This window comes from Amphiprion ocellaris, chromosome 11 (genome assembly GCF_022539595.1).
Source record: "Amphiprion ocellaris isolate individual 3 ecotype Okinawa chromosome 11, ASM2253959v1, whole genome shotgun sequence".
NCBI classification, from domain to species: Eukaryota; Metazoa; Chordata; class Actinopteri; family Pomacentridae; genus Amphiprion; species Amphiprion ocellaris.
Genome location: NC_072776.1, coordinates 21,735,094 through 21,753,447, shown reverse-complemented (window position 1 = coordinate 21,753,447; position 18,354 = coordinate 21,735,094). Strand labels below are relative to the sequence as shown.

The following is an 18,354-nucleotide window of genomic DNA, read 5'->3' as shown; positions in this document are numbered from 1 at the left end:
ATGTAGCTCTGTGATAGACTGGCAACCTGTCCAGGAAGTCCCCTGCCTTCACCCTGAGTCAGCTGGGATAGACTCCAGCCCCCCCGCGACCTGAATGAGGATTGAGCAGTGTATAGATAATGGATGATTGCAAAGCTATTCATATCCTTCAGGTCAGCATGTAGTAAATGCACCTTTGGCTGTAATTATAACATTGTGCCTATGTGAACAGGTCTCAATCAGCCTTGGACATCTGGACACTGCAATTTTACAATATTCTTCTTTGCCAAACTGCTCAAACTGTCAGGACTCACGGGGATAGTGAGGAACCAGTCTATTTCAAGTCCAGCCACAAATTCTCAGGTGGATTGAGGTCTGGACTCTGATTCTGGAACATTCAGCTTGTGACTTGAAACCACTTCTGTGTTGCTTAGGGTGTATGCCTCAGGTCACTGTCTAGCTGTAAAAAAACACCTTCTCCCAAATGGCAGCTCTCTCTTTTTTGCTGCTTTTGTATAACACTATATTTTTACAAGCCTCCAGGGTCTGCGACCGGGAAGAATCCCCACATCATGATGCGGCCACCACCATATGTTACGGTAGGGATGGTGTATTTGTCATGATGTACAGTGTTTGGGGTCTGCCAAACATAGTGTCTAGTCTGATTGCCCAAAAGCTCGATCTTGTTGTCATCAGACCAAAGAACCTTCTGTCAGCTGACTTCATAGTCTCCCACATGCCTTCTAGCAATCTCTAATCAAGATTGTTTTTCAACAGTGTCTTTCTCTTTCCCCTCTCCTACAGAGCTTTGACTCGTGAAGAACTATCAACAGTTGCTGTATTCACAGTCTCTCCCCTGTCAGCTGCTGAAGCTTTTAACTCCTTCAGAGGAGTCATAGGCATCTTGGTGGCCTCCCTCATAGTCGCTCAGTTTTTGAGGATGGCCAGCTCACATGTGCATTGCTCCTATCCATCCCATGACTTATTCTTTTCAATATACAGAAATCTGTTTTCACTTTGACATCAAGGAGGCTTTTTATAAATTATTGTCAAAAAAGCCAAATTAAATTGAACATTAGTCACTCATCCAAGGGAGTGAGGACTTTTTCTAAGCATTGTACAAATTCACTGTAAAGTTACAGAAACTGAGTCATGACTGAAAGACTGCATGTTTGAATGCTGTACTTCTTCTCGTCTTGCAGCTGCTGGCCTGAAGCCTAAAGCAATGTTGAAGTTAATGGTTGAATTAATACCAAAAATTGTTGCTATGTACCGTATCAGATGGTGCAGGGCGTTGCTGAAGAATGTGTCTGCTTCGCCAACTTTCTCACTGCACATAAAGGTTAAAATATCATGAGCCATCACTCTCCATGGGTGCTTCAAAGATAGTCCACACGTACACAGTCGGTGTCAGCTCTGATGGTCAGGCTGCATGTTCCTGTGTCACACTGTTAAGAACTGATTGATCAGTATTATGTCTGATGAGGAATTCCTTTTCTACATAGAAAGAATTATTTTATTTACAAATGTAGTCTGTATTTAATATTTTTTTTACCTAAGCAGAAAAAAGATGAAATAGGACAGAAAGTAAATTAACTTGAGACTCACTCGGGTTAAATAACACCATAGAAAAAGTATTTATTCTAAAATGAAATTACATGAATAGAAGGCAAAATGGACATGACACTGTTTGCACATTTTAAAAACCAGAGCAAACTGAGCAGCAGATTATCAGATAGCTTTAAGCAACAGCTCTGGTTGATGGGCTGTGCTGGAATGTCAACCCAGAATGTAATTCAAGGCATGAACCATGCTACTATATTGGATAGATTCAACTCTGAAAACAAAGCTGAAATCATTATTATGTCAGTTCAGATGTAACCCATATAAAAATACACTTTCCGCTGAATGTCTGAATGGCTGTTTGCTGTTGTCATTTTCACAGTTTGACCTTTCCAGCCAGTGAACTGCCTGGGTAGAGAGTTGAGAAGCGGCCAAGGGTCCAGACTGGGAAGACATTTCTGTAGGAGGTGTAGCTGATAGCACAGCTCTTGTTAAACACACCTGCAATATTCTCCTGGAAAGGGAGAAAATCACACATTCAAGCTCCCATTACATTTCATATCATCACTGGATCAACCTAAACCTGGTAACATTGTATCAGCTATATTCATGACAGAATACGGTATAATTTGAGTGTATGATAAATTAATATTAAAATATATGCAAAGCAGAGAGACATACCTGTGGCCAGTCTCCATTGGGCAGCTGCTTCTCAATCAGCAGCTGTACACCTCTTTCAATGGCCTGCCTGTCGGGATGCCTGGTTATACACACAGAACATTTGGTTGAAATGGAATAAATTAAATTTGTTTGTATTAGGCAGAGTCATTTTGAATAGATTCAATTTCACCATAATTTCCTGACTGTTCTATCAGTGAAAGAACTGTACAGAGATATTATACAACAAAGCACGTATGCAATCAAAGCCAGCAGCAAATTACAAAATAAAAATGCAAACACTACCGTTCGAAAGTTTGGGGTCACCCAGACAATTTCATGTTTTCCATGAAAACTCACACTTTTATTCATGTGCTGACATAATTGCACAAGGGTTTTCTAATGATCAATTGGCCATTCAATATGATTAATTAACACAATGTAGCATTAGAACACAGGAGTGATGGTTGCTGGAAATGTTCCTCTGTACCCCTATGGAGATATTCCATTAAAAATCTGCTGTTTCCAGCTAGAATAGTCATTTACCACATTAACAATGTCTAGACTGTATTTCTGATTCATTTAATGTTATCTTCATTGAGTCTTACAAAAACTAGGTCATTTCTAAGTGACTACAAACTTTCAAACGGTAGCGTACATTAAATTAATAAGTGAACCCAATGTTACAATCAATGGGAACTCTTCATTCTGAGCGAAACCAAAATACACCCTACAGAAAATCACAACAGAATTTCCTTGAGAGACGTCTGAATGTCTCATGGCAAACTGAGTGATGCCTCACCTGGCAGCCATGAGCCCTAACAAAGCCCAGCAGGTGTTGTGGATCTGAGCTGTGCTGCTCTGGATGTAGCACCGCTGCTCACATGACTCAAAGTCCTCCCCCCACCCTCCATCTGACATCTGACGGTCCAGCAGGAACTGACAAGCTTTCTGCACCTCTTCACACACAGCTCTGCTCACAAAGAACACAACATTTCTTTCTGGTATGTAGGTTAAGAGTTCACAAACACCCTGTGTTGTTCAGGAGCACCAGATCTACAAGCAATGTTGTTAACCCTTAGATGCATAAGTGGGTCAAAAATGACCCGGTGTGGTCAATATCCTTGTAATCTTTATCATTTCATATTCCAGCTATTTCTCAAAAACATGTTTTTGATATCATTCCATTTAAATTTTAAAGTTACCTTTCACACTACTAAAGAAATTGTAGTATTTGTATCACTACCCCAAGCTCCTAATCACTGATAATATCATACAAGACGTGATGCAGTGCACAAACTTGGAGGGATGGAAAGTAGCAACAGCTGGAGGAAAAGAGTGTAAAAATGTCAAGAAAATGGATGTTTACATTCTTCTTTTGCTCTTATTGCATAATGTTCTTCTTTTTCAATAATCAAAATGTTCAAAATCTCTTACAACATGAATAATAAACATATTTCAAACATGAAATCATTCTTGTGTGGATAAAAATACAATACAAACAATAATACAAATTATTGTTCTTAACCAAAACGACAAAAATGGCATAAAAACACACTGATTCTTATACGGCTCATTTTAGACCCACATGGAAGAGTTTAGGGTCCAATCACTCGTGCATCTACGGGTTAAAGACGATCTTTGTTCAGCCATGTAAAACATTTCAGTGAACAGTAGTTTATGCTCAGTGTCTGAAACTCTTACTCATTCTTGTAGACGTGGCCCATGCAGGCAAAGGCTTCAAGGCCAAACCATATTCCGTATGTGAAGCACACTCCCCAGGATCTGAGGCAAAGGCAGGACAACACTGAGCATGACCTGTGGCTTACATAGTTTATCAGGCATTAAAAGCAAAGGCTCACCCTTCCCAGGATCCGTCAGGCCTCTGCACCCTCCTGCAGTACTCCAGTCCTTCTCTCAGAACTGACCTGTACAAGGAACAGTGAACTGGTTTACAGCCTTTGTCTCTTTGCCCCCAGAGTTCCTCCTAAACTTCAACAAGAACTGAGAAATTGTTTCAATAAAAACAGAAACGTGTGTTCAAAGATTTGTATTACATGCAGCCATTTTAGTTTTATCGGGGCTGGCACAAATATCAGTACTTCCTTCACATTTGTCAGACATTTCTGTGTAATTCAATCACTACAGGTAATACACCTCCAAACAAATGCACGTGCTGCGTAATATACCTTATCTCCTCAGGTCGGTGATCAGGGTAGGCCTTCTGGAAGTGCCTCAGAGCCTGCATTACTGCTGAAGTGCACTCCACGTAGGTATAATCTATCATGATGTCACCTGTTTGTGTGAGTGTGTAACGAAGGAAACAAAACAACAGAGAGACAATGCAGCAATACCAAAAACACGCATTTCACAACACATACTACATCCTCTTTCTCACGGCGACACAACAGTGTTGACTTTTTGTCCTTTAATATCGGAATATTGCCACATACACTGAGTCCAATGGAAAAAGGTTGTCCAGTCTCTACATGTTGGACCGAGACGGAAATGTCACGGTTTCCTTGTTTCATATCCACATATTTGCAGATTGAGTCACTGAGACAGTCCTGGCAGCATTAGTGCTGCTCAGCACGGAACTGAGCTCTTCTGTTTGGGACTCGGAATGTTTGAAATAAACATTTGTGATACCAAGAAATCAATGCAGCGCCTTTATATACCACAATCTTTTGATTTTATCTCCAACAATTTGAGTAATAAAATTGCTGAATTATATTGTTTTAAGCCTGAACATATCTTACAGTAAAGAGCATGAGATGGGTATTGAGCATAGTGTTGGCAACAGACTTACCAAACACCTCAGAGGGGTTGAGTAGCTCCAGGAGTTTCCCTCCTCTCTTAGTTTCATATGTGGCGAATCCACCGTCTGTGTTTCTCATGCTGAGCAGCTACAAAAGGAGGACAGACAGATAATGAGAAACTCAAACTGCTGCAAGAATTCAGAAGGGAAAGTGCACAGGACGGACTAACGTTTCAGTTTGGACCGCAGTCTTGAATGTGGCAGTGTTGCAAGGCCTCGTAGTTAGCTTCTAATAAAGCTGCACAGTTTTAGATATTCACACTTTTCACTGTACTAGCTATAGTTTCTTCTCGGATCGGAAGGTGAAACAATGAGGTGCACTTCTGAACTTGCATTACCAAACACTGAAAACACTAGAGTTCATACTAACTGGACATCTTGAAGTGCCCGACATCTCAGAATGCCATTTACAGAACCGTTCTTGGTATCATTCCCTTCTATTTGTCTTGTCTTGAAACAAGTAAACATGGAAGTCACAATCTCCGATCTATGGATACTCTGCAGTTTGTCGTCCCCAAAGTACGTTCTGAACTGGGCAAGAAAGCATTTAGGTTTTCTGCACCTAATGCTTGGAATAAATTGCAATCTAAACTTCAACTTCAAGTCCTTGTTACACTGAATGAGTTTAAAGCTCTGGTGAAATCATTAGTCTACCTTGTCTGTGTGCAAGTGTTATGTGTGAGCAAGTTTTAATGGCGTTTATTTTATCTGCTGTTTACTGTTTTTAATGTGACTATGCTGCTGCCCTCTTGGCCAGGTCTCCCTCGTAAAGGAGATCTCTGATCTCAACGGGACTAACCTGGTTAAATAAATGCTAAATAAAAAAATTAATTCAGCACAAGTATGAAATTTGATAGTATGAAAAAGTGCCCAATAAATAATTGATCCATTCTTTCCTCTGCAGACTCACTACGCTGACAGCATGATACAGACGCTCAGAGGAGACAGGCTGGCTGACGGAGGGGCAGAGCTCCTGCAGCAGCATCACTGACTTCAGGCCCTCTGCCGTGCAGTCAGCCACGATCCAACCACAGTCACGGGTACTGAAGGGGAAGCCTCCCTGACAAAGATGCACACAGAGATATGGAGTGCAAGTACTATACACACAAACATGCATAATAGGCATCTTCTCAATTGTCTGATTTTTCTTAGAAAGGATAGCAGTCTTTTTTAATCAATAATAGGAAGTAAAGTGTTGAACACTGGCTCTTGTGTGATATTAGTGTTACCTTGTTCATCTGTCTGTAGTATTTCTGGTAGTCAGGAGGATTCTCAGGTATCTGTAAGAGCAGCCAAACTAGTTATGCATCAGAACTCACTTGCATGAAAGTACAGGATATTAATTACATATAATTTTGGCCTTTGGCAGACCCGAATGCCTTTGCTAGTGTCACAAACTTAACTGAAAAACTCCAAACTACCTGTCCAACCTCCACATCGTTAAGTCCCCTATATTTATTTTAAAAGCAGTTTCTCTTTCTTTTGCACTAATTGCAAATATTTCAGCTCATTCATGCAAATGAACATGCACAACCGTCTGTGGTTTCCTACGTTATCAACTGCTATCAACTGCTATCAACTGCAACTGTGGTGATGATCAAAATATATAACATTCATTATTTGCTTAACAGTTAAACTCCTCCAAACGCCCAGGCATTAGTTCATTATAGGTCAGTTTGTATTAGATTTACTTAAATGCGTCTTGACATTCAATGTTCGAGGTTGCTTTATTTATACTCCTGGATAGATTTGTTTTGCAGAAAAAGTTACTGCATTTGGCATCCAATTACAAAACACACATTGAACCTGACAGGCAGGTACTTGGTCGAGTGACGAGACAAAAAAAGTGCTCAGTGTTCTACCATTCACCAATATAGCTGCAAGGATGAGTAAAAGTCAAGATAAAATAAATAATAAATAAATACGATCAAGATAAATAAAAACAAAACTCAATAAAACACAACAAAAAACCTTAGTGAAATAAAAGCAATCTCTGGGATAAAAGCCAGGATAAGAACATAAAATTTAAAAGCCACAATAATAAATAGAGCTACAAAATAAGATTTCTTAGCTTGACACGATCGTGTCATTGTGATTCTTTCAGAGAAGAAAAAGACTGTTTTACAGCACTGCAGAGCACAAAGGACATAACTAGAGATGTAAACATAGGAAACACCCCTGAGACAGAATGCTGTCGTCTGTCAGGCCACAGATTGTTATCAACATCACAGAAATGATCGTCCCTGGCAATGCAGCACAGAAATAATGTTTTGGAATCTCTTATCCAGCCTTTGTGCTGTTAAGTGCTATAAAACAGTGTTTTCTGCAACACAATGACACGCTCTGTCAACAAAATACTGTACAAACAGTAAAGGTGTACGTGTCAATCCTGTTTAATCTCTTGCAATCAATCACTGCACTCAGTAATGTGGAACTTTTGACTGCTGAAATTGATAAAGACACACAGAAGAACTGCAGCCTTGTGCACTTTCAGTCATCCAAACCTGAGTCATAGGTCACATGAGAGAATACTTGTAAAGTACAATTATACTGACATCATGGAGGATTAATACACAAGGGCTTGTCATTCATTGACTGATATCGCAAACGTGTTCACCCACACATTTGTTTACTTCTGAGCAAGTTCAGACTTTTGCAGGTGATTCACTGTGCAGCTCTGTCAAACTGACTGAGACTGTAAGATAAATGTTGTATTAGACCATGAGAACTTGGTCAAGCTACTGTTTTTTCCACTGGTTAGAGTTTACATGTTTACCTGTGTGATGGCGAGAAACTGATGGGCGTGACGAAGACACTCAGCTAATCTGGGGTCATCCTGAGCTCCTGCCTGAAAGACCCCAACACACACGTTTATAACAATTGCTCATATGACACATTTTAATCTGGATTTGATGTCGACCACAGTACTAAAAACATCTCTTTTGCATTTAGAAAGCTGACATCATACGTTGGCTCCCTTGGGACTCTATATGAGCTCCAGTGAGGGTTAGGTTGTATATGCTGCCTTAAAGCCACATCAGCACAACACAAACACAGACACAGTTACACTTGTGGAGACCTTAACGCTGTTCTCTTACTGGCTGAGTGCTTCACAAATATAAACAGCTCTGTCACTGGTGCTTAAACACTGTGATAAAAAATACTGTCTGTTCTCACTGAGTCTCAGCGTTAGTCATTTTCAGATCTTTATAGCATGTACGTGCTTCCTCGCTTTACAACACTGTAAGAAATTTTGTGCTACCTCAAGAAAAGCCTGTACAGCAAAGCAAGTGTCCCAGAGCTGAGATCCATTTGTCCCCTGTGTGAAAGAAAAAGGACAAAGTGGTCAATCGCTCAGTAAGATAAAACTGAAATCGGTGGCAGCCCCGGAACCTGTATTAAAATACAAAGTATGAGACCAGAAAGTAGACTAGAAGGATGTCCTTGGAAGGTAAAAGCTAAGTTAGTGTTCCTCTCCAGTCACTGATTAACATCTGAACACTCAGATCTGTGTATAAAAGAAACAATTTTAAAACTGTTCTTTTCCCATGAACATAATCCTTTTAATGCTGTAAATGGCTTTGAAGTATCTCTACAACGTTGCTTCCTTTAGAATGTTTAGATTCATGAAGTCCCTGCTTTTTTCTCCCCACATTCCTCCACCAGTCGCTGCAGCTTGAGCACACCAGCTCAACCGTGACTCTGTTCAAACATTATAAAACTGCTCTACAGTACTCAATGGCAAATTGTAATGGAGGAATTCAGCCGTACATACAGAAAGTCCCACCATTTGTTACTCAGCTAAGGGACGTGGAGGAGTTATGTGACAATTGACGTATGTTTGTCTGTCTGTCGGTTCGCAATATTACTCAAAAACAGATAAACGGATTTGGATGAAATTTCCAGAGAAGGTCAGAAATAGCACAAGGATCTCTGAGTGCTTTTCTTGTTACGTATGAAATCCTGACTGTCTGAATCAATGTTGTTAAGACATAGTAGTTTCAGCAATGAAACTCTCAGCCATGGTATTGACTGCTAATTTCATTAATGATGTCTTCCAGCATATAAAAACTACCATTTGGGCATGTTAAAAAGGTAAAAGCAGGATTATCTTTGAAGAGGTCTTTAGAGTAGTTTTCAGTAAATCTATTTTCTGCTGTTTATCTGTGCCTTGTCCAACTCCTTCCAATTTCAAAAAGTACCTTTTTTACACTGACCTCCTAAACATGAGTCTTAAAAGAGCAGAGAATAATTTCTCACCTGCATTTTCATGCCGTCCAATCCCAACCTGGAATGCAGAGAACTTAGTGTCAGTTCTTTTACATCTTTAGCTAATAAGCAGCTTTCCACATTAGATATTATAAAACTGGAATAGCCAGCACAAGTACTTCACAAGGGTTTATCTTGAACACCTAATTCTGATTAGAGACAGACCATTAGCTTAGTTTGTTTTGTTAATAAGAGACCGGCTGACTGACCAGAGGTAGTCGGGGATCCTGGATACGTGCTCCTGAAAGGCTGGAGAGGAGGGACCATCTACATACCAGCGAACCAGCATGTTGATGGTCTTGGAGATCTGCGGAGAATGCCCAATACTTTGTTCACACACTGTGTTTCTTTAACAGGGACAGTTTAAACAGGACGATTTGAAAACCCATAGAAATAAGTTTGGTTGTAGTTTTATTAAAACTACATTAACTCTTCAATTTCATGTATTGTTTTCTTTGTTTCTGTGTTTTGGTTTACATACACACAGCTCATTCTCCATTCTGTGCTCGTTGGTTTTGCTATGTGTATATTTATTACCGGTCCAATGCTGATGCATTTAGTGAAGCGGTCATCAGCCTGGATGTGCTCATACAGCTCTCTGGCAGCTCTTCCTCTCAGGGCGGTGCTGTGGTGGGCTTCATATACATTTAACACCACTGTGGGGCAACAGGGACAGAATCACATGGTTAGTGGGGTGATTCAAGGGGCAGCTTGTAGGGTAATCCCGAAGAAAAGCACTTCTTCTTATAATTGCATAAAATATCCGCCACATCTGCCTCAAGTTGTGTTTCCATTTGACGTATCTTGTGTGTCTGTTGTTGTGCAACACATGCGCAAAACACTGGTTTCATCATCTTTACGGTCATTTACAGAACTTAGAAGATAAATTTAGAAATACATAAAAAAGTAGAACTACATGAAACATTTCTTGTTAGTGGTCATTACATGCTGCCTGATACAGTCCCGTGAGAAAGGATTTGTCCGTTTTCGAATTCTTATTTTTTTGAATATTTCCTCACTTAAATGTTGAAGATCATCAATTAAATTTAAATATTAGACAAAGATAACCAACGTAAACACAAAATGCAGTTTTTGATTGATGATTTAATGTTTTAAGGGAAAAAAAGCTATCTAAACCTATCTGGCTCTATGTGAAAAAGTAATTGTCCCCCTTGTTAAATCATCAATTAACTGTGGCTAATCACATTTTTTGGAAAGTGACTTCAATTTCACTGACTACACCCAAGCCTAATTACCTCCAGACCTGTTCAATCAAGAAATCGCTTCAATAGAACCTGTCTGACAAAATGAAGTTAGATCTCAAAAAGCTGCAACAAAATGCCACAATCCAAAGAAAGTCAAGAACAGATGAGAAATGAAGTAATTGACATCTATCTGTCTGGAAAGGGTTACAAAGCCATTTCTAAAGCTTTAAGACTCCAGCGAACCACGGTGAGAGCCATCATCCACAAATGGAAAAAACATGGAACATTTGTGAACCTTTCCAGGAGTGGTCAGCCTACCAAAATTACCTCAACAGCACAGTGACGATTCATCCAGGAGGTCCCAAAGGAACCCAGGACAACATCTAAAGAGCTGCAGGCCTCCCTTGCCTCAGTTAAGGTCAGTGTTGATGACTCAACAATAAGGAAGAGACTGGGCAAAAATGGCATCCATGTCAGAGTTGCAAGGCAAAAACCACTGTTGACCAAAAACAACATAAAAGCTCGTCTTACTTTTGCAAACAAACATCTGAATGATCCCCAAGACTTTTGGGAGAATATTCGATGGACTGATGACACGAAAGTTGAACTTTGTGGAAGGTGTGTCTCGTTACATCTGGCGTAAAAGTAACTCAGCATTTCAGAAAAAGAACATCATAGCAACAGTCAAACATGGTGGTGGTAGCGTGATGGTCTGGGGCTGCTTTGCTGCTTCAGGAAATGGACGACTTGCTGTGATTGATGGAACCATGAATTCTGTTCCATACCAGACACTTCTGAAGGAGAATTTTCAACCATCAGTTCGTGACCTCAAGCTAAAGAGCACTTGGGTTCTGCAGCAGGACAACGATCCAAAACACACCAGCAAGTCGACTTCTGAATGGCTTAAAAAAAAACAAATGAAGGTGTTGGAGTGGCCTAGTCAAAGTCCGGACTTGAATCTGACTGAAATGCTGTGGCATGACCTCAAAAAAAGCCGTTCATGCTCGAAAATCCTCCAGTGTTGCTGAATTAAAACAATCCTTCAAAGAAGAGTGGACCAAAATATCTTGATAGAGATGTGAAAGACTCATTCCAGGTTATAGAAAATGCTTGATTTCAGTTGTTGCTGCTGAGGGTGGCCCAATCAGTTATTAGGTTTAGGGGGCAATTACTTTTTCACACAGGGCCATGTAACTTACAATCACTTTTTTTTCCCTAAATAAATAAAATCATCATTTAAAAACTGCATTTTGTGTTTACTTGTGTTCTCTTTATCTGATATTTACAGTTGTTTGATGATCTTAAATCAGCCAACAACTGTAGGTGGGGGTTTATTGTCACTGTTTAAAGCATTTTGGCAGTGATGCAGCTTATAGGGGACACTTACTGTAGGCGACAGACAGCAGTGTGCTGTGAGGTGTGTACATGTCACATGCTGCCACATTATTCCTCTGAGCAGGCCAGTTAATGGAGGCATAGTCCTGAACATAAAGCTCCTGGAGAACAAAGAAAACGTTACAGGTTCCACATATTTGTAGAAAAAAAAAGTATAATCTGTCCTTAAATTCAAGACTGTCAAAATGAAATTTAAAAAATGTAGAATTTGTTTCCAGCCTGATGAGCATAAACTACACTTCGTCTGAGGTTCTAAGAAATCTTGGTTTGTGCCATAGTACTCTTCCACACCTTGTGAAGATCACTCTTTGATAGATGACTGTTTTTTAAATGAAACAGGGCACCAGGTTACTCCTGATCATGGCTGAACACATCTGGCTCAAATTTTTACCTTCAAATTAACTGCTGATCCTAAAGGTTACCATAATTTTAGATGTGTACTATGGAATTATTTTCCTCAAACAATAAACAAGCAACAATGATATATTTCTCTTAATAATCATATAATCAGAACTTGTTTAGATATGGAACTCCATGTTAACATGTTGTGCACAGAGTTGCAGAAAAGAGGAGATGGTCTTGATTTTCAGATCCCTATAGAACTGAATGCAGTAGACTGGAAGGGAAATGATGGAGCAACAACTAGAAAGAAACCAGGAGGAGGCATGCATGGTGTTATTTACCGTCAAAAACAGGTCCCTGTCTTCTTAACTATGGCTATAATGATGGAATTCAAACAGCTTGGTGTGTAGAAATACTGACCAATTGGTAACATCCCATCCTTGTACGAGGAGCATGAAGTAAGGTTTTAAAATATGTATATGCTGGGAAAGAGATCCTGCTCTGCAATCTGAAACCAGAGCCTCCACTTGTACTCTGAACTCTGTTTTTTGGACAATAAAAGCTGTGTGATACACAAGTTCATCTGTGTGCCTTTGTGTAGCATATTGAGTTAAAGTTTTTAAAGACTAAAACCACTGAAACTGCACTGTGCTGCACCACTAGCAGAGTTTAAAGGTGGACCAGACATAAAGGACGATTCCACCACTGGATGCTGTTACGTTACACTGATGAGAAAAAAAGAAATGTTGAAAAGTAAGCCATAATTAGGTCAATTCATGAAGAAATACAGCAAATGAAATTTTTCCACACAGGGAGCTGGACATCACTGCATGTCCTGACTATGAAAACTGTGTGAATTATCATAATGACCAGATCCCCAGCAACAGAGCAAGTGATTTTCGAGCAGCTAGAGCTATATATTCAGTAGAGGTTCTTAGATTAGTAGAAACTGACAAGAAGCAACTAAACTGTTAAAGGAGCTTGTAGTGGTTGGTTTGTCAGCATCAGAGTGTGATGTTCAAAATGACACATTTCATTTTTCTGTTGTGAAAAATTCTGCAATTTTACGCTGCAGTGCAAACAGGCAGCAGGAAGGTTCTGGGTTCTAACCTGCTGGTCAGCTGAGGTCTTTCTGTTTGAGTTTGCATGTTCTTCCTGTGCCTGTGTGGGTTTTCACTGGGTGCCCTACACACTGCAGGTTAACTGGTGATTCTACTCTGGCTGTAGGTTTGACTGAATGTGCATGTTTGTGTCTTTGTGTCAGCCCTGTGAATAACAGAATGTACCCTGCTTCTCGCCCACTGTCAGCTGGGACAGACTCCAGCCAAACGCTCTAAGTTTATCATTGACTTCAGGCCGTGAGCATGGCGCCCCCTTGTGGGACTCTGTGGCTTCAGCACCTGTCTGAGGCTGAGGACCAGTGAGTCTTCCTCTGCAGCCAGTCTGACAGCGTAACAGTAGCTCATTGGGAGGTAGACCTGGCGACAGTGACACCACAGAGTAGACGGGTGGGCGGGCATCCAGGTCGGGAACAGCCTGCAACAGACAAAAATACATCTGTTATACTGAATATATACAGAAGGAGAAATGTTCATATGGCTCTGTGTTAACAGTTAACAGTGACTACACCCGAAAACATCACTGATTTCAACATCTGATGTGCATTCGTTGTGCACCAGACTGTAATACAGCATTAAATATCTGAAAAAGTAGCTGCATTTTTGCAACAGTGCAATGTAACCGTTTTCTCTGGCATAAGCTGACATCCTGTATAATTAAAAAATGACCGATTAGTAAAGAACATGATGAACTTACCACATTTCTGGCAGGAGTGTGTTCATTCCTTCCCAGCTGTAGACATTTAAAATAGCCAACCAGAATTTACCCCATGAGGGAATCCCAGCTGCACCACCTAGAATCAAAAAACACAGTGAGCTTTGGTGTACTGTAACCTAACATGGTTATAAGCTCACATTAAATTTGCAGGAAATGCACCTTTACTGAACACAAAGAAGTAATATATTTCCCATTTTTAAATGGGATGGCAGTAAGTGCTTATACCTGTGTGTTATAGGACACTGCTAACTGTGTCTGTGTTTTTAATTTAATCTCACCTTTGCTGTGCAGGTTGTTTCTGGCACGAACCATATCTGGATCATCAGGATCCACTCCCAGAATCCTTAGTGAGGTGTAGCTAAGCGCTGTGCCAAAGACGGTAGACTTGTCTTCAATATGTCTGCAGAAAAATAGTACACACCCTCAAACTGCTGCCATAATCAATAGTGCACAGAGGGTGTGCTTTTCAGACATTTTCTATTGTCATGATTTTGTAGCAGGGGGATTAAACAGAAACCTTAAGTGATTGCTACACCAGTTATTCTGAGGTAGCTTAATAACAGATAGATGCAGATGTTTTTGACCCTAGAATTGTCATTTTCTACCAAAAGGCTGCATGCAAGTGTTACAAATATAGACATATTTCTACTTTTGAGGAACACCTTCTGTCTACAATCTGTGTTACAAGAGCCCACAGAGCTACTAGAAACCGAAAACGACGTAGCAGGAGTGGCTGGCAATAGACAAGACATGGTTGCTGTTGACTTACAGACCCCAGCCTCCATCCGACAGCTGAACTGAGCGCAGGTACCTCACCATCTCCTTCCTCCAGGCCTCAGCCAGAGGGATCTTAGCCACATGGCATGTAATCAGAAGACCTGGGATGTACGAGTATAGACACACAAACAGACACAGATAAACATTTACAAAAATGCCATGAAGTCCTCAGTTATCATATCACACTGTGAATTATTCAATTCAGTGAAAAACAATACAAACTGTCACTTTTGTCAATTACAGGCAAAGTAAGCTAATAAAAACATCAACAATAACACTGGAGCTGAACTGAAAGCTCCTGATGATAACCCCTCACTTCTTCTATGTAACAATTTTCAGAATTATGTCATCTAATATAATTAAAGGTAGCATGCATTTCTGTCTGCTATGGTGCCTTTTTTCCTTAGATTATGTTTTTGGGCGATGACATACAATAAACTGTCCCCAGCTGGGAATCAAAACCACCCAGCAACCAAACTGCTTTTAAAAGATCAGTAGACTGAATTCATAGCAGATGTCAGCAGTGAAGGAGAATGATTTGATGTACCTGGTAGCAGGAAAAGAGGTCCACCGTAGTCCCCTGCCCAGTGACCGTCCTCTGCCTGGAGGTGACTGTAGAAGTGCATACCTTTAAGAGCAGCGTCCACAGCAGTGTGGGCAGCAGGGGAGCCATGCACAAACTTGCTCTGTGGAGAGAATTAGCAATAAGAAATCATTTTTAGTCGATTTTACACCATTTTATCCTAAACTTTACTGTATTGTTCAAACAGGTCTTTCAGTTGCCTAATGAATTTATACTTTCTCTATATTCCACTGTTTAGCCTAAATCTGTCACGCTGTTCTTGAAACCGTCTACTGAGAATCACAGTCAATGCCAAATAACTAGTAGCACATGATAAAAAGTAGTCGAGTGTTTTTCACTTTTAAAAAAACAGAAGAGTCTCATTTTACTAATACATGAAACAGAAACGATTCAAAGCCCACCGTGTCCAAACCCAGTGAATGTGCTTCCAGCATGGTCTGCTCTCTGTCTGGGGTGTCCTGATCTTCCACATAGCTCCACGTCTGCCTGCCCTCAACATTCGTCAGCCTCCAGCGGCTCAGATCTGTGGCTGCCTCTGTCCTGTATGGCCCCCCTCGCCTACGCAGGTGCCTGGCAGAGACACAAAGCACTGTAATGATGATTCAAAAATACCTTAACTTATGTATTTTGCAGTAAATAAAAAGCGATAACATTTACTCAGCTGTTCAACAGTAAAACCCAATAATTCAGTCATGAATGGATGTGATATATTTTTATTTATTTGTTTGGCCCAACCAAATAAAAGGGGGATACCATCGCCATCAAAACACCAAATAAACCAGCAGAGATTAGATTCTGTGAGATTTCAAGTTCAACAAACAGCTGCTAATGAATCGTACTGAAATTATCACACCTCATCTTTTAGCTACAACACGCTGGCTCAATGTAAATATCACAGATAAATTATACAAAAGTAAAAATATCAAAAACAATTGCTGTATTTTACAGAGTAAAGAATTTGTTGGATAACAAAGCATTGTACATGTTCTATAATTCTCTGATTGTTCCATATCCAACCTACTGTGCTGAAGTTTGGGGAAATGCCTGTGAGACAAACATCCAGTCAGTTTTCATTTTACAGAAAACAGCCATAAGAATAATCAGTCAAAAAAAGCTCAGAGATCCAACAAAACCATTATTCCTTCAGCTAAAATCGTTGAAATTTCACGATATAGTAGATTATAGTAGTCTGCGAATTATATATAAAGCTCATAAAGAAACTTCACCAGTCAATGTCCAGAACAGATCTTCAAAAAGAGAAAGTAAGTAGAATTTCAAAGGAACAGAGATCATAAAACCAAGATTTAGTACCAAATTAATGGAATATTGCATTTCTGAGAAAGGGGTCAATTTATGGAACAAGCTAGATGAGGAATCAAAAGAATCTAAACCACACACAAGATTTAAAAACATAATTAAGACCAGCATATTATTAAAATACAAAGAAATGAAGTAAGAGTAACATAGTGTTTGCTATGACAGAAAACTCTGATATGAGTGATAGTGACTGTGCAGGGCTCTCACATTTTATTTGTTTGTTGTTTGTTTTTATTGCTCATTAGAAACTGATTGTTTGTTATAAAGGGGCAGATTACATAAATGTATTCTTCTTTCTGCTCCCTTTCATTCAGAAGTTTGGAAGGCTTTGTTTTTGTACTGTATTGAATTGCTTTGTTTTTGTCAGTGAATGAAATAAAAAATAAAACTAGACCAAATTTGTAGGGAACATAGTTGTATACACACATATCCCTACATATAACAACACGCACACAAACGACTGCAGTTTTTATGAAATTGTAACTGTTTTTCCATGTATCTGTTGTTTTTAAAGAGTGGTCTCTTTTTTTAATCATGTCTTCTTGTTTTTGCACAGCCTTGAGGAACAGTCACTTTTTGCATTTCACTGCAGAGGCTGCGTGAGCATATGACAAACAAAAAGTCTTGAATCTCTTGAATGTGATAGATGTGGAAAAACCCAGCTGAAAGTACCATCAGGAGGAAGGAGCAAGAGAAAACCCAGAAATACCAGGGACTAAGGGAACAACTGGAACAGATGTGGCAGGTCGAGTCCACAGTGGGTCCAGTGGCAACAGGAGCATTAGAGGCTGAAAGGGTGGCTCCAGCATGTGTGTGTGTTTAAAGTGACTAAACATAAATGTCTCATTGGTAAGCACATGTACACAGTATAATCTTGACAGAACAATTAAAGTGAGACTTTGCTGATTCTGTGTCAGTTGTCTATATAATATAGGTGCATTATCATGTTAGCAGCTATTTAATCGTGCAGCTTGTTCAGGGTCAACCACTTAAACTGCTCTAATCTGTGTTGTTTGAACTACTACGACAGTATCAGCTGTTACATAAATGGTAATAAAGGGAAATCGGTTTCCCTAAAAAACCCAAAACATTTTAGCATAACTTTGGCAGCTTAGTTCAGGTTAAAGTATAACTTTATACAGAAATGAGCCTATAGTCGCTGCCATATCATTACTTAGGTTGGTCTCCACTTCAGGATAATACTTTTGTCGACATTTGCCGTTAAATTAAAAAAGAAAAAAATACTCACGTCCCCTCAGTCATAGCTGCGACTTGTACACAGAGTTTAAACCCTCCGCTGAACGTATGAATGAACTTCTTTTCAGGTGCTTCCGAAGCTCTGCCCCTTTGGCTCGTTTTACGGGAGATGTAGTGCTAAGAACCGAGCCCCGTGCTTTGTTCAACACAACTAATACTGCATTTCCCAGCGGGCCTTGCGGTGCCGTCCGACGAGTTCGTCTACATGGAGCGACATGAGCAGAGACACTGCTGTCCAATCACAAACCGAACAGGCGGAGAAATGGGCGGACCCGTCGTAAAGCTGCCCAATCAGAGAGCGCTTGGGAGAAACACTACACATGTGCTCACAGCTTGACCAATAACTGAGTTTCTGA

The 18,354-nt window shown here is 40.0% G+C and overlaps 1 protein-coding gene across 1 annotated transcript; it reads right to left on the bottom strand.

Annotated features, from left to right (window-relative positions):
• Window positions 1-1,592: 1,592 nt before the first annotated feature.
• On the bottom strand, window positions 1,593-18,153 carry lss (lanosterol synthase (2,3-oxidosqualene-lanosterol cyclase)). The gene is made up of 22 exons (XM_023291720.3): window positions 17,991-18,153; window positions 15,826-15,994; window positions 15,389-15,527; window positions 14,834-14,942; window positions 14,343-14,464; window positions 14,044-14,140; window positions 13,629-13,764; window positions 11,879-11,987; window positions 9,824-9,942; window positions 9,496-9,593; window positions 9,278-9,305; window positions 8,280-8,336; window positions 7,794-7,865; window positions 6,247-6,297; window positions 5,928-6,077; window positions 5,009-5,105; window positions 4,389-4,494; window positions 4,062-4,127; window positions 3,904-3,984; window positions 3,002-3,172; window positions 2,224-2,302; window positions 1,593-2,056 (listed from the first exon to the last, which is right to left on the bottom strand). Exons 1-22 carry the CDS (start codon window positions 18,002-18,004, stop codon window positions 1,919-1,921), a joined length of 2,208 nt encoding a protein of 735 aa, XP_023147488.2. The 5' UTR covers window positions 18,005-18,153; the 3' UTR covers window positions 1,593-1,918.
• Between the last annotated feature and the right edge of the window lie 201 nt (window positions 18,154-18,354).